The sequence below is a fragment of the Simochromis diagramma genome, unplaced genomic scaffold (genome assembly GCF_900408965.1).
Source record: "Simochromis diagramma unplaced genomic scaffold, fSimDia1.1 OVJJ01000334.1, whole genome shotgun sequence".
Classification (NCBI taxonomy): Eukaryota; Metazoa; Chordata; class Actinopteri; order Cichliformes; family Cichlidae; genus Simochromis; species Simochromis diagramma.
This window is the reverse complement of record NW_024386764.1, coordinates 2,655,928-2,672,058: the sequence shown is the minus strand read 5'-3', so window position 1 is coordinate 2,672,058 and position 16,131 is coordinate 2,655,928. Positions and strand designations below refer to the sequence as shown.

At 42.1% G+C, this 16,131-nt stretch overlaps 1 protein-coding gene across 2 annotated transcripts in view; it reads right to left on the bottom strand.

Moving 5' to 3' along the window:
- Window positions 1-464: 464 nt before the first annotated feature.
- Window positions 465-16,131, bottom strand: part of negr1 (neuronal growth regulator 1) — a 169,093-nt gene continuing 153,426 nt past the window's right edge. For both annotated transcript variants that reach the window (XM_040031684.1, XM_040031693.1), the window contains one exon: window positions 465-3,565. In XM_040031684.1, coding sequence (XP_039887618.1) covers window positions 3,465-3,565 — 101 coding nt within the window. In that variant the 3' untranslated portion in view covers window positions 465-3,464. The remainder of the gene's footprint in view (window positions 3,566-16,131) is intronic.

Sequence of the window (16,131 nt, the reverse complement as noted above, 5' to 3'; positions counted from 1 at the left end):
GACCGTACTTTATAAACTAAAAGTCACGATACATCAAAGAAGAACTAGTGACAGAGACCATAACCTGACGAGTTTACTGTGGTCATAAAACAAGTGAGAAGTTGGGTCATTTTGCCACAGACTTCTATGCTATTGGAAAACAAAGGCTATGCCGGTTTTTATTGACAAGTTTATGTCTTTTACTACGAAAGACTATGCAAACATAGCAAATTTACAAACTGGTGCAACCCACACGAGCTTTTGGCGAATTCTTTACAACTTAGCATTTAAGCTAATTTTGTAGTTTTGCCGAACGCTTTAAGAAAAAATCTGCTTCATGGGGGAAATGACGTGCAGTGAGGTTGTAGTGACGGGACGGCGTACGCTGTGAGGATGCTGTCTCAGCTACCTTTACTCTCAAAACATCATGAAGTAACAATGAAAAACTGCTCTTGAGCGCTCATTAAGTCAGATGTTGCTTTATCTTGTAACATGAAGACTTTTATTGCAAATAATATTGATTTGATAAAAGGGACTTGTTAATACCATTATTGAAAATAATCAACATCCATTACATTTCATATGGAATACTAGCATGGTTTTAACTGCTTAACAAGCAACCAACATAACTCCAGACTGTCACCAATGTGCCACAATAATCATCATGACTCTGAACAGCAGTTGTTTTTAGTTTATCAGCAAAGTCGATCGAAAGAAATCACAAACAAACATAGCCTGGCAATCTGTAAGAGGTATGTCTTTTTAGACCAGGTTTATGAACCAAACGTTTGGAAAAAACTGCTTCCAGTCATAAAAAGTATGAATATCTGTAAAATGCCCACCTCAAAAACACAGGTTAACTTTGACATGCAGCACAACCATACTCTCTGCACATCGTCAAACACGCAAGTGTGTGAAACTATGACTACACACTGGCTCTAAAGATCAAAAGGTATCATATTTTCTCCAAATATACACACATTGACTCTGTTCTATAATACTGTTATATTGGTTCACACCCTCTCTCTTTCAAAAAGTAGGTAATTTGATTGCAAACATTGTTCTTTTAATGTACTTAAATCAACAACAGTTATGGCATCTAAATGAACCAGACAACATTATAAACTATGCCATACTGTGCCTCATTCAAATAAATGTCACATATTCAGTTTTACATGTTTCAAATGTATTTTTTTACACTGTTTTCATAAAGGAAGAGAATAAATATACGTCTGACCCATTTTCATTATACCTTAACATTTAAACAAGATCATATGGTGCAGTATTTTTATAATTTGTAAAACAAGCTGATAACAACTTTAGTACAAACAATAAAAGAAAGAAACGGAAAAGGAAACAACAGAAAAGCTCAGCAGACCTCAAAACAAATCACCACAAAACGTTCAAATAATAATGTTTGTGCTTTAAGTCTTTTAACTGCGATGGCTATTTTTCTATAGATTTGCAGTTGCAAGTTTGCTGTCTTAAAATACTCTGAACTTGAATGCTGTTAGTCCCTCCACTGTTCGGTCCAAATCCGAACGCGTTATTTGGACCGGAAATACTGCATTTGTACAACTGACTTATTTGAAAATACCTGCAGGAGCCATCGGTTGGATTTGACTGGATATAATGCCTAATTTAACAGATAAGTCAGCTAATTGTTCATGAACATTCAGTCATCAATAATACGTCAAAATGACAAATAAGTTGAGTCATATTGAGATTTTCTCCAAGCGTCCTTTCAAAAAGAGGGTAATTTAATGTCTATGGTACTATTAAGGCATCACAGTACAGTTTCTCTGTTTCAACCATGAATTAAGGATACGTGAGGATGAATATGCCACGCTGACAGCCTTGTCTAAAAGCAAACACTGATTTTAAGCCTTGAAAAGTTACAGTTTCTGCTGTTAGGCTGAATTTAAATGACCTCCGATGCACACTGATCATCTCTTTGTTAACCTTGATCATCTTGGAGAGGGCTGGTAGCACCTTAGGCCATGTTTGTTTGGTAATGAGCATCTTCTCTTCATCATGAATAACATGAAAAAAAGTTAAAGTTGCAAAAGGTGCAATTATTGTAGGTTTTTTGTAGATTATGCACTTAGCCAAATATGGCTTTGACTCTTTATTTGAAGGGGAAAAAAAGAAAGTGGGGCATATTTCCTCATTTAATTCTCTGCACTGGAAAGGAGAGTAATAAAATGCAGTGCAGCAGAACGGTGCTTTCCCAGACTCCATTATCCAAGTTTCATACCCAAAGTTGGGGGCGAAAAAACCGATCCTACAGTACGGAGCTGTGGGTTTTCAGCCAAAGATGATCAGTAGGTACGCAGCGAATTCAGAGACAAAGTGCTCTGCCCTGATACCTACTGGAGGTGGAGCGCAAACTAAAAAGAAAGAAGCAGCTCAACTTGGTACTCGCCTTTTTCCTAACTGCAACAATTTGTCATATTCTTCACATACACTGACTCGCTGAAGAAAAAAAAAGCAAGACAAAACAGAAGGAAAAAAACAGAGAATATACTTTTTTATTTCTATTTTCAAGAAAATGTAAACATGGGGGCGGCGATGTTCCTCCTTTCATAGCGTACAAAGTCATGGTTTGTGTTAATGCTCTTGGTCGAATGAGAAAAGCTGGTCCCACTTTAAAACAAAAGCCTACGCTATATTAAAATATAAAGATACAATACAGTATATTTTGCTACTTTTGACGGCTGCCTGATTGAAGCGGTTAGGCAGGCATAGTAACTGAAGGACCCATTTCAGGATACGGCAAACACACCTTGAACACTGTTCATCCATCTATTGAGTAATCGTGATAATACAGGTCCTGAAAACGCCCTGCCTTTTTTTTTTAAATTATTATTTTGTTGTTGGTTTTTTGTTGTTTTTTAACTGTTTTTTTGTTGTTTTTTCGAGCGCACTCCATGATCAAAAATTGTATTGTTAGGAATCTAAATGTCTTTCCTTTGTTCAACAGCCGGTAATACATTCAATACAACATTGGTATGGTAATTCTTTGTACTGAGAGACTTTGCGGAATTGCTTCTTTTTTAGTCGTGTACAAAAATGGGTGAAGATGTCAATTTTGCGCCATCGCCTCGCAGGGACAAGATGCATGAAAGTAACTCATTTGAAAGGTTCGAGGGGTGGGGGAGGGTGGGGCTGTTGATTGGTGTGGGGGTTGGGGATGAGCACTGATTCACAAGCTGGTCAATCAATCAGAAAAGGAAAAAAAATAATAAAGAGGAAATAATAATAATAATAAAAAACATCATAGTATTTACATGACAGAAATTTCACCAAATAAGAAAATAAGATTAAAAAAAAGGAAAAGAAAACATTTCCCCACACAAAAAGTAACGCTGATTATTTTCCCACCACAGCTCAACAAACTGTACCAGATTGGATTCCAGCCATCAGCAATGTCAAAAAGGATTCATAAATGCTCTCGACAGTCATTGTGTCTGGGCTGGCCTCTGCTAGTACACGCTGATGAAGGAGGAGAGAGCCATGACCAGGTACCGGCAGGCCAGCGAGATGTGCGCACTTCCTGTGCTCCCATAGGGTGCAGTGTTGGGCGCTGTAGGCAGGAAACAAGAGAAGCTCTGATTAGTTGTGATTGCACTTTCACTCGCTGCACTGACCATTTGCAAACCCCGCGGTCAGCTTGGCGTGGCGCGTCCAAATGACACAGCAAAAATGGCAATTACTGTACCGCTGCCACTGATTCCAGTTGGCTTGTGAGACAGAGTTAAGCTCTGATACTCGTAAAAAGGCTGCATTATAATCTCATGAACAACCAAATGTAGTAAAGCTATCAGAAGAGATTATTACCACACATGAACTCACAAGACTTTTAGTAATTTTCCTTTTTTACAATAGATAAAGGAAAACAGGACAAGCTGTAAAAGATAAAGACATTAGAAACACTAACATATGCATACATAAGTAGTTTTACGTACGCATTTGCACACCAATGCATTCATACAAACATATACCAATAGACATGCATACATACTACATTAAATAAATGAGTGGATACAAATCTGAGTATAGTTACATAATGAATTATATGAGATGAAGGAATTAAAGGGGAAGGAATTTGTTGGGAGGGTCTTAAGAAAAAATTCTAAATTAATTAATAAAAAACATTAATGGGAAAAACAGCCCACAGATGAAAGAGGTGGTATCGTCCGAGTCAAAAAGATATTAGTCTCAGTAAAATGGTTGGTGACATCCAAGACTTTCCTTAGACCAGCTCTCAGTTTCCTCCAGACCTGGGGAGGGAGCCCCTGGGAGGGAGCCCCTGGGAGGGGGCCTGTTGACGGTCAGAGATTAGTGTTCTGTAAGGAAGTCAGTAAGTGATGTGGTCAACTACATGTTGCACACCTCTGAGACTATCCTGATGGGCATCTCAAGATATCACAGCACACTTTGTGGGGCTGAAGGCCAGTTTGATGATGTGTCTTATCTTGTTGGTAATTTAACTGATCAGCAACACAACCAGAAATCAAGCCCCAAATGGCTGAAAGTTAACTCAGATCAAAAAACATAAAACAAAGTCGACTTCTTTGTAGAGCAAATTTAAAAACAGCAAATGAAGAAAAATAATCATCAAAATCAATCAATCAATGACCAAAGAGTGAGTAAAATGTTAACGCCATATTATGTAACTGAGTTGAATGTTAAGTTTTTCCTGACACATTTATAGATCACTGATCGTGTGACCATCCAAAACTGTCCTGACACATTTACTACTGTTATAGTACAACACTATGAGCCAGTAAGTTTTTCACCCACTGGTGTGAACTTTACCCGTTCTTTGTACCGTACTGGCTTCATAAGGTATTAAATGTAACATCCAGAAGTGACATCATTACTGCTGAACTCAGAGGAGGTTCTCAGAGGGAGATCACTGCAACATTTATAGAAGATGAGACCTTCGACAACAGTGAGCTGAAAACGCCACCATGGTCGCATTTTTTCTGTTTTATATTCTTCTATTTTGTAATCTAGTTTTTCTTTCTGTGCTGCAACACCTGTCATTTAGAAGCAGACTGCAGCGGGCATAAATGGTTATGCAGCGAGCGGTGACGAATGCGTCGCCCATAATTGCGGCTTAAAGCAGTAATAGTCAACCGAGACAGGTGTTGGTGTGTTATGCTGTCTGATCAGATCACTTCTCCGAAATGAACGAGGGCGTGTACGACCTGATCGACAGCTGTTTTATTTTCCTCTTAGTGTTATTGAACACTCGGGTGGCTGGACAGACCCAGAGGGTTTTGTGACATCATCTACAGCTCCCCGACTCCCTGCAGACATTCTGACCTGTCATCACAGGAAAAGTGCAGGTGGAATAATGACATTAGTGATGTTTTAATAGAGTCACATTAACTAGAAAACAATTTTTCCGCATTTGGCAACTGATTGCAAGTAGTTATGTTGACCTGCTGGTCTCCCAGATGTTAAACGGCCAACACCCTCACATTCTAGGTGAGGGTGTTGCAATCACCTTTCCATTGTAAGGTGATTGTGTGGGTCGCAACCCGTCTCTTTTCAACAGGTCACATGACTTGAGCGTACCCATTGCCTATCTCACTTTGCAGTTGAATCCCCTGCAGCAACAATGTCAACACTTGTGGAGAAATGTCTGAATTTGTGCTTCGGACCTGTGGCTGGACTCTGAATGTAAGTAGTTGAGAATTTATGTGTATGTAGAATGCAACAGATTTGACTGCATTCAACTGCAGACTGCATCTTGTGTATGTATATATAAAATTTGGCTTTTTTATTAAAGCAGACAGATATTTCAGGTGTGCCAGCTCTAAATGTGTATGCACTAAAGGTGCGGCCAGATTACAATTACAATAAACTGGCACGAAACTCCACTGGGACCTTATGGTTTTAACAGCATTTAATACTTGAAAACAGTGGTGCACCAGCACATACTGCACTCTGTCTACCACTACAGCTAAAACATTTAGTAAATCCAACTTTAACCGGACATACAGTTCAATCAGGAGTAGCAGCACCAGAGTCCAGAAAAAAGAGAAAAAAACCTTTCTTCCATCTCATCTATTTTTAGTTGAGTGTCAAAACACTTATTCCCCCTTTTCCCTCTTTCAAATTAGTGGCCCAAAAAAGTCATCAGTGGAGAACAGTTGAGGGCTGAACAAGGTCTTTTGTAACATTGCTATTGAAGGAGGCTTTGTTTTGGCTTGTTTGTGTTTCTCTGACCAGCAGACAGCCACAGTAATATGAACAGGTCTCTCTGGAGAGCTGCGTCAGGCGGGCAAAGAGGAAGAGGGCAGCCTTTCATTTGGAAAAGGGCTACTCTGCCTCCTCATCACAGGCACACTCTTAGATTGTAGCTCAATAAAGCACACCTCACAGGTTACAAAACAAACACTCCATCTGCACACACATACACACACATATATATATAAACCTGCATGTACAGGTCACATGCATGCTTGCACAAAGAAGTGGGCAAAGCAGCACAAACAGGCTCTGCTGCACCAGGGGAAATCATGTGGTGCACAGCCCATATCAGCAGGGTGCCTCTTTACACAGCCATGTAATTAGTTCACAATGTAACTCCTCTGATGTGGACCTCACAAACACACAGCCCAAAGTGAATGACGACAAAACCGAACGCACAGACATACCACGCAGAAACACAGATTCCGTCGCCAATATATCGAGCCGTTTTCGTGGCGTTTCAAAGGTCAGAGATGCATGATCTGCAAGAATCTCAGCCCCTGGTAGTGAGGGCCATGCATTTATTCAATAAGAACCTGCAATGGTTGCCATTAGAGTGTTACATGAACACTAGTGTGTTAAAATAAATACAATGATGCAGAGATTGATCTTTTTTTTTCTTGCCGACATAATAGCTTGTTATTGACAATTTTCACAGGAGTTGTGATGGAGAGAAAGGGAAAAAGCCACCCCGTTATCACCTGATATTTTCAGCTATTATTTGTCAGCGCTGAAGTTGTTTACCTATTAGAGTGAAAACTATAAGCTTGTCTGACAGATGGAAAGGGGAACAAAAAGGGGAAAAAAAACAGTGAACAGAGGTGCACAATTACACCGATCCGCCGCAACATTCAAACCGCCCGGTGAATATGGTAAAGGTACACCCCGGGCTGCCAAAACAGCTTGGACCTGTCAGCGAATGGACATGGGACCCAGGGGGTTGTCCTGTGGTGTCTGGCGGCAGTGGGATATTGGCACCAGATCCTTTGGGTCCTGTGCAGGTTTGGGCCTTCGCAGATCAGATTCAACCCACAGATGTCTGATCGGGCCGGGATGTGGGGAGCTGGCCTGGAGCCTTTTGCTGTTCTCCTCGAGCCATTACTAAATAGCTTGTGATCTTTTTCTGGGGAAGCGGTGCATATCCAGGCCGGGATTCCATCGTCTTCTTTTGTCTTTACGAATGCAGATAAAATAAGATAGTTGATGACTTCAGCAAATACCTTCTCTCCTTTTCTTTTCATACGTGCTCTTTACTTAGCGCAGCCAAAGCTTGCCTAGATGTGATTGGTTAATAGATATGCAGAATCTATTTATAGAGATGAGCCGGGGGAGGCCGGTGTCGTTGAAGTCTGCAGAAAACGTTTAGGTCGGTGGTACGTGTCAAAGTAACATCCCCATAATTGCAAAGACCTGAGGTTCACCAGAAGGACCTTCTACTGTAACAAGACAATCAGTGTTTTTCCACCTTTGCTGTAAGTAGTTTTAATGTGTCTGATGTGCGATGATATACGGTTTATGTCCGTGGTTGGCCGGCGTGAGCCGCAGACCCTCCCTCTTCTTTCTCCTTCTCGCCTTTCTTTCTTTGTCTCCCCTTTCCACCTCTTTCTCTGTCTTTGTATCCGTCCTCTCTCTCTTTCTCCCTCACCTCCTATCCAAAGTACAGGATAATGACACAGTTTTCCTGGGCTGCGAGAGCGAGCTGAGAAATGGTAACCATAGCAACAGCTCCTGTCCTGCTCAGCCGGCCCACTGCTGCCTGCGCCTCAGCGCGCAGCATTGTGCTAGCCATGCTAGCGAAATCATTCTGGGTGTTGTTTGTGTTGCGTGTGTGTGTTTATGTGTGTGCGTATCGTGGTAGCGGCGGTGGGAGGGGGAATAGGCAGATGTCACTATTTGCCTTCTTCAGTCTCTCATCTCATCAGAGTCAGTGTAGTTTACGGCTCAGTAAATACTGCAGTAATCACATTAATATCTTGTGCACAAGTGCTTTTCGTGCAGCAGTTCAAAGAGCTCACGAAGTAATTAGTGGATCTCTGCGATGACTAATGTTGACTGGGCTGGAGAGCATAACAATAAACCTCTCAGTACTTCAGGAAGGGAAGTGTTAAGTGAGGTTGAGGTATAGTCAGAGTTACCGGTCCCTGCCTCCTCTCTGTGCTTGATTTTGGGCTTGTTTAATATCTCCCCATGTCACCGCGAAAAGCCTCCATTGTTTTGACTGTGTGGGTTGTAACTTGCCATTTTAATTAAGTCCCCAACCAGGACCCGCCTGCAATACTATTACTCTGCTTATTACCATGAAGGGAATGGAAGGAGAAAGATACAGACAGACAGTGCAGAAGAAAGAGCGATGTGGGGAGAAGCAGGGTGAACTAAAGGAGGAGAAAGCGGGGAGAGAAAAAAAGGACAGTGATTGAAAGGGGGGTGAAAGTGAGGCTGAAACGGCAGCAGCGGATGCAGGAGGGCGGGGGGGCTGACTGAGCTCTACCTCTTTGGGGTTTGAATTTAATTGCCATGTACATCAGCAGCAAGCTACAATGAAGTACCAGAATACCAGACAATATATCATAGAGAAACCAATAGTGTCAAGGATGCGCAAATGCAGGGAAGACAAGCAGCGCTCCAAAGGGAAGAGGAGCAGAGGAGATAAGTGGAGATGAAAGCGATATGCTTCAATTACTGTTTTGCAACAGAATTGAAATGAAAAACTAAAGCCTTTCCAGCTGTAGCAAGAGTCATATGAAAATAACAATCCCTGCTACTCTCCCCTGATTCTGGACTGGAGCCATTAGCTGTAAATAGTGAGCTGGAGTATGAAGCACTCTCTCTCACTCTCTCGTCCTTCCCTACCCCTTATCTCTCCCAAATCTCCATCGACAGCAGTTTTGTCACCCACATATCATATGCACAACAAATGCTAAGGCCTTGAACTTCAGTCTCTGTTGACACAGATAATGAATCATACTGAAATCTGCAACTGTGGCACTCAATGCAGGCTTTGTATCGAGTATTATCTCGAGTGCTGCGCTGCACTGTAATTCGCTGGAATGCCATTGTTTATTAAGTAATAGGGTGCTTTTCATTATGCTAACCTATTCTTCCCCGCGTCCTATCTTCTCCTATGACCCTGAATTCATTCCCCCTCTGCCATCACGAGGACCTTTCAATCCTTTAAATGTACCTCGAGGAGCGAGGAGGCTTCTGGAGGAGCTCGGAGAAACACAGGTGCGTCCTTTCTCACATAGCATAATGAAAAACATCCATAGTGTGAGGTAATTGGGCGGCTTTGCAGACACAGGTGAAGATCTATTCGGGAACGTGGGCTATCTTTGCTGTTGGTCCCTTTATAGTTCAAATCAACGCTTTAATCAGTCACCTGTGCAATCTATGGAGCCTTTGAATGAACTGAAATCCCATCATCCTTCAACACAGGCACAAATGCAGAAACATAAAGTTTAACCCGACCCTTTTTCAGCTCTTTAACCAACACACACTGGTACTTTAGGCTTCCTTTCCTTGAGCTTTATACTGTATAATTCAATAAAGCACATGAAGGAAGACAAATCGAACAAACGTGCATGTTTTTGTATTGGATGAAGTCTCCAATCTATTCATTTGTCTTTTATTGGATTCACAGAGTTGGTTGTATCCTCCAAACAGACTGTCACTAGCGGCACACGGACGGCAGCCAGCCAGGCAACATCCCAATCCCCCTGTGGACGTGGCTTCAGAGATGGGCTCCTCTGAGCAGAGGGTGTGGGAGGGGTTCAGTGTCCTTGACCATCAATCAGTGGCCTCTGGTCCTACCCCCACAGCTCCCCCGAGAGACACCAGATGAGACACTCCTGAGCCAGAACTGATCCTGTACACGCCATGCTGTAAATCGGGCTAAATCCCTCTACACGCCAGGTTCACAGCAGCCACCAAGGGTGTTTTTAACACAGTACTGCAAACACTAAAAAGCAGGGTTTTTTTTCCTAGGCATCATGTTTGGTAAAGACTTTAAATGTAAAATAATGCAACCCTCGTGACATATGACGAGGGCATGCCGCACCTTCAAAGAACGCGTCGCGCCTCGCCATCTCCTGAGAGCTTACACACACCGAGAGCGTACAGAAGGCGATCAAGACATTTTCCATGCCTTACCTCACTTCAATCCGCTGACGGTGAAATACGCTCCTCTACTTCACCATTCATCTTGTACCCTCCTGCCTGTAGCGGGCTGCCATATCGAGTCTGTGCACAATTGACTCACCGACCCATCAGTTCACTCATCCATTCCTTTCTCTATTCCTTCTGTTCTTGTACAAGCAAAATGTTCATCATGAACAGATACGATGTTCAAAACTCATCACCTCTGTCTCCCGCTATGATCATCACACACTGCCGCTCCACAGAGCCCTCATTCACACAGACCTTCGAGCTCATTAGCCCCACCAATCATTTGCATTAGTGCTAGTAATGAAAAGCCTCCATTAATAAGATGGCCTTCAGAGATCATTTACCCTCCTCCGCCTCCCAGTGCTGCCGTTTCCTCACCCCTCTCCCCCTTCCTTCTCCACATCGTGGTACCTGCCAGTTATCACCACCCAGCAGAATGCTTTTTGGGGCTGGCTCTAATAGCTCCTCTCAGCATCAGTATCTGACTGGAAAACGAATGAGCAGGAGACGGGTCACCTGATAGCCCACTGAGTGAGCCGGGGGCTCTCGATTGCAGGCGGGCTTTGGCCTTCAGCTTGACTTAATCAACACCTCTGTGGGGTATCTGGACACTTAAGAGAGCCCTCAGCGCAGTGTGAGCTGGAGGAAGGAATCCCAACAGAGAAGACATTTCCGGTGCTCTCCGCAGAGATACTGTTGCTTGTCTTCACTGATCGACCGCTCCCTCGTACAGTCTCCTCTTTCATCCTCCTTCTTATAGCGCATTTACATTCATTTTATCCGCACTGAGTCAGGTATTTGAGAGAATCCACGATTCTGAGTGACCTCAACGTATGTTTATTACACCTATCAATTCAAGGACATGCTTTATGCAGGAAATCAATGAGCTTGCAAATTGTGTACTTTATATGCAAGCCTGATGGATAAATCTCCATTTTAAAATGTTTTATGAATTTTTCCCTTTTTTCCATCCCTCCTCTGAATCTAGAGGGTAAATTCAGAGCAGCATGTTCTGGGAATAAACAAGAAAACGCAGTACAGTGTGGATTGATAGTTTAAGCAAGCGCTTTTAATCACAGCGTTTTCTAAAGCATAATTACTTCATGACTTTGGCTGCTCCCGCTAAATCTGTTTAATGTTAGAGGCTTAATAAAATGCACAGGGACACAAACAAATGGCGTCAGCATGTAGTGGGTTCATGCAGCTCCTTTCTCCTCCTCTCGTCTTCTCATTGTCTCCGTAATAATCTCCTATTCACATGTGGGTCTCTCGCTCCCGCTCTCTCTAATAATTCCCCGTGCCCCCTTTTCTCCCTCACATTTTAATGCTTATCAGGATTTTATTTCTGTGCAAGTCCTGGCTGCAGGGCCAAGGATTTCGCTGAGTCAGGCGCTGCTCAGCTCCAGCATCCCTGCGATGACAGCGACAATCTGGCCAGTTATGAAGAATGTCTTAGGACAAACGGCCTGTACTTGCATCACCGTGAGCTCCTCCATCGATAACATCTGATCTGCAACTGGGAGGCAACTCTTTCTTCCTGCCTGTTCTGTTCCACTCATCTCCTTCACCTGTAGCCTCCTAAAATAGCAATTCCCTGCTGTTATGTATGTGGAATTATGATAAGACAGCTCCCTTTTTATCAATTTTCATTATGGTGCTGATAAAATGGCAGGGCTGGATGTAGAGGGTTAAGTGCATTTTCCTCTTGATGGATCTAAGATAACTTTATCACTGCAGACTGCCTGGTTATCAGAGTTCACCTGGGGCTACTTGAACCGTACAGGAATTCGCTCCCGCTGAGCATCTCGGCGCGGGCACACAAGCTGCAGCAAGAATTTGCTCAGATGGTCATACTATATACAGAGCGATCCATAATTTTGTTCATATTTACCTACCCTGAGCTGTTAATTGATTTCTCTCAAATCAATTCGGTGGTTTACAGAAATTGTTGGACCAAAAAGGGCCAAATCAATCGCCAAGTGATTAGCATGTGCAGTGGATTATTCCTAGCTGAGGCGCTGTGCGAGGATGAGGATGAGTGGACGGCACACGCAATTCAATGAAGGCACAAGCAATATGTTTTTGTTAATTATTTCTAACTCAAAGTCTGCTTTAGATAATGTACGCCCACAGGCTGTGTGAGTGTCACACATGAAATATTCCTTTATTACGCCAAGACAGAACCCGAGGCAGTGAATGCACTCCGGTGTCTACTCCCCACCTTGCTGCTGACTGCCTGCGGGAGGTTCAGATAAAAGCTATAGTGTCCTGAAGTGAGCACCATTGATTCAGAGGGATATTTTATACAGCAGTTTGAGACAGTACAGGCAGTGCTGATACAACACCAGGCAGCCGGGTCTCTCTGCATGTGTCTTCCTTTCCTTTCACACGCAGGAATGTGTTCAGCGGTTCACAGTTCAAGGTCTCAGAAACAGATATAAAGTTCTCCTGCCACAAAGTCCTCGTGGACAATGAAACAAACAAAACAAAACAGAGCCGCCGTGCTACTTATGTGACCCCCGTGACACATGTAGCTTTAGGAGATTGCAGTCTGGAATGAGAATGAATCCCTTTTACACTGAAACCAGAAAACTAATTGCAGGGTTGTTAATTAATTCTTAATAGCCTCCGTCTGTCGTCCTGGAGATGGGCTGCACTGGAAAGGCTCAAAACTAATTCACTAATGTCAGCTGCAGTTAATTTGGGGGACTGTATTTAAGGCAGAATTAAGAGTGAATTTGACGTGTGTCTCTGGGATGGTCTTCTTATGACACGGAGAAGGCGGTGTGCGGGGAGGAATTGGAAGAGTTGCTTCTGTGTGTTACACTGATCGTCCGAGGGTAATAATGAAAATGTCACATGTTAAAGCAGAGATAGACGGTGTTTTTTGTACATGCTACAACTGTGCTTGACACACATGAAAGGAGCTTTAAAGTTATTAATATTATGAGAATTAAAGCTAATGTAGTAAAACACATGGTGAGTAGCTTGTTGTCAAATGGTTGTAGTGGAATTTATTTGAACTATTTAAGCACTATTAAAGTACTAATTAGTATTAGATTAGTAACTCGAAGAATATACTGTAATAACTTCATGCTCATGCATTTTAATGTAGCTTTCATATAATCCCCAGAGACACCTGAAAACAATCAACCTCAGTCATGCACTGCTTTCGTTTTGGGGATTTACTGGTTTAATCTGTACCAGTGCAATGTGCAGATGTCAGATATGTGCACTGAGATAAAAGGCAAAATCTTTTGTCCTGAAATTGAGAGATATTTAGTAGCATTAAATTAATGATCTCAGTACGGCTGTCCCATATCATATGGTCCTACTGGTATAGCTTTTTTACGTCATATAAAAGTATTGAATCAAGATGATATAGCAATGCCAGGCAGTGGACACAACAACAAGTCAAGCCCAGGCATGTCTGACTGAGAGCTGTGTGTCCCCCTCTGATCACCATTTATTAAAACATGCGCTAAACTGTTGAGTTACAAGGTTAAGTTACTTTGTTAGTTACTGTCAAAGCATTAAGCAGTTAGCTTTACACTTTAACTGAAAATTACCAGGGAAAGCCGACACAGGCGCGTTTGTCTTGCGCTGTGCTACTGGATATAATGCTGTGTCACTACTCTAATGCTGCTGCTAGATTCACTCTTTGATTTAGGCAGTCTGTCATCAGTGGGTCATTGGGAAAGAAGGATGGAAAATGTCCTCCATGTTGTTAGCGCTAATAAACAAATGCTGGTGCCTGCAAGCTGCAATCACCGATAAAATGCTGTTCAGTACTTGTTTTTCTATATCACTGATCGAGCTGCAGTTGGAATTGTTCAGAGAAGAAACATTTACGAGAAGAAAAGTTGAGGTGGTGTGAGGCGGTGGGGAAAAAGGCAGCCAAATAAAAACAATGACTTGTGTTTAAAAGTTGCATCAAATTCTCTGTCAGCGCATTTAAACAGAGTGCAGGCTGAGCTGTTGCTTTGTGTTTACTGACAATAGCTGTGCAGCAGTCCTGGATGTTTAGGTTGTATGAATAAAAGGCAGACAATATCTCCTCACACTGCAACGTGTCAGATCCCCAAAAAAGCCCTCAACTCTTATCTGCTCCTTCACATCCTCCCCCTCTACTCCAAATCCACTTTAGCCTTTCCTCTGTAGGCTTATCCGCTCTGCCACGCTGACGCTATCGATGTGCAACTTTCATGCCTGCATAAATACCATAACCGATGATTGTGACACATGCTCCTTGCTTTTGATGTGAGACTACACTTGGTGAATGTGGCTCTCAAGTCTGTAAGTACTACTCTCCCTGCCTTTGTTTTCCACATGAGGTTAAGCATTATTGACTGGAATCACTGAGGGGAATGAGTCTGCGTTTACCGACAAATTGGACTGGTGGATTGACCCCCGGTTCAACTCGGCTTGGTTTCAGGAGCTGAAAATATCAATATATTTGGTAAAATGCACACAAATCTCTCTGTCGGCGGAAGCAAAGCAGATGGATTCACATTTACATACAGTATTCATCAACAAGTTGACTCACTGGTCTCATGACAGGGGATGTCAGTATGGGAAATGTCACTACAATTATACTGCATTCATACTATTAAAGGCAATTATAGCCCAGCATAAAGGGTAAACCAGCAGCAGCATATAAAAGAAGCTAATATCGTCTGTCTAGAAAAAAATTGATCAAAGTTCCACCAAAATGCTTTTCAAAATGCTTTTTTATTGGTTAATCAGACCCAGCATCCAATTACTAAGTCCCTCCATCACCGTTAATTTGTGCCTGTATAATGTGTGTGGAAAAGAGCAGACGATTGAATGTGCACTTTTCCATCAAGGCTACATGCAGCGTTAAAGCACTATTTCCAAGAACAGGAGCAATCTAACCCAAGAAAAACACAGCACATTGAAAATATATCTATCTTTGACAAACACGTGATGACAAAACAATCATCCACACTTGTTAAAAAAGCAATTCCAACAAGCTGTCCTTACGTGATTACTGACGACTCCTGACTTAGTCTTGTCCAACACCATTCAACTACTCAGTGAATCATTTCTCACCTTAAAAAACTGTCAGTTTCTAGTCCCACATATTCCAGAATTTGCAGAACTCCTCAGACTGCAGTGATTTTTAGCGTAAAATATCCTGACATACATGTTATATCTCTTAATGATTCATGTGAGTCTGATCAACAAATCCAAAGACAAGACAAACAATGTCTTAATATTCTGTCAGTACCACCATTAGGTGGGACACTATATGTGCAGGACCAGCTCAATTCTCAAAGACACAAATATTTGAAAAATCAGGCACTGTAGTTTTAGTTTTAATCAAAGAGCAGCGTATTCTTCTGTGCACTTGTGAGCATTAAAATAATAAACAAGTGAGCATTAATGGATACGTATACAGTGCCATGCTCATTGTAACAAGCGACCGTGTCACCCAATAAAAAAAATGTATAATACAGTGGAGGCAATAATACAAATTGCTGATCAGACTTTAAATCGACAGACTGAATTTGCTGAAATGTATCAGGAACACATTTGGTTTTTTTCATTCCTGCTCCGCTTTCATGTTTCTGCTTTTTTGTCAATGTTTTGTCATGAAACAACTTTTCTCTTTGGTCTAATTGCAGATACTTAACTTCCTGGGCCCTTTTCCCACCTGTGTGATTACCTAATTATCATCTTATTCTTCTTGTGTTTGTAGTC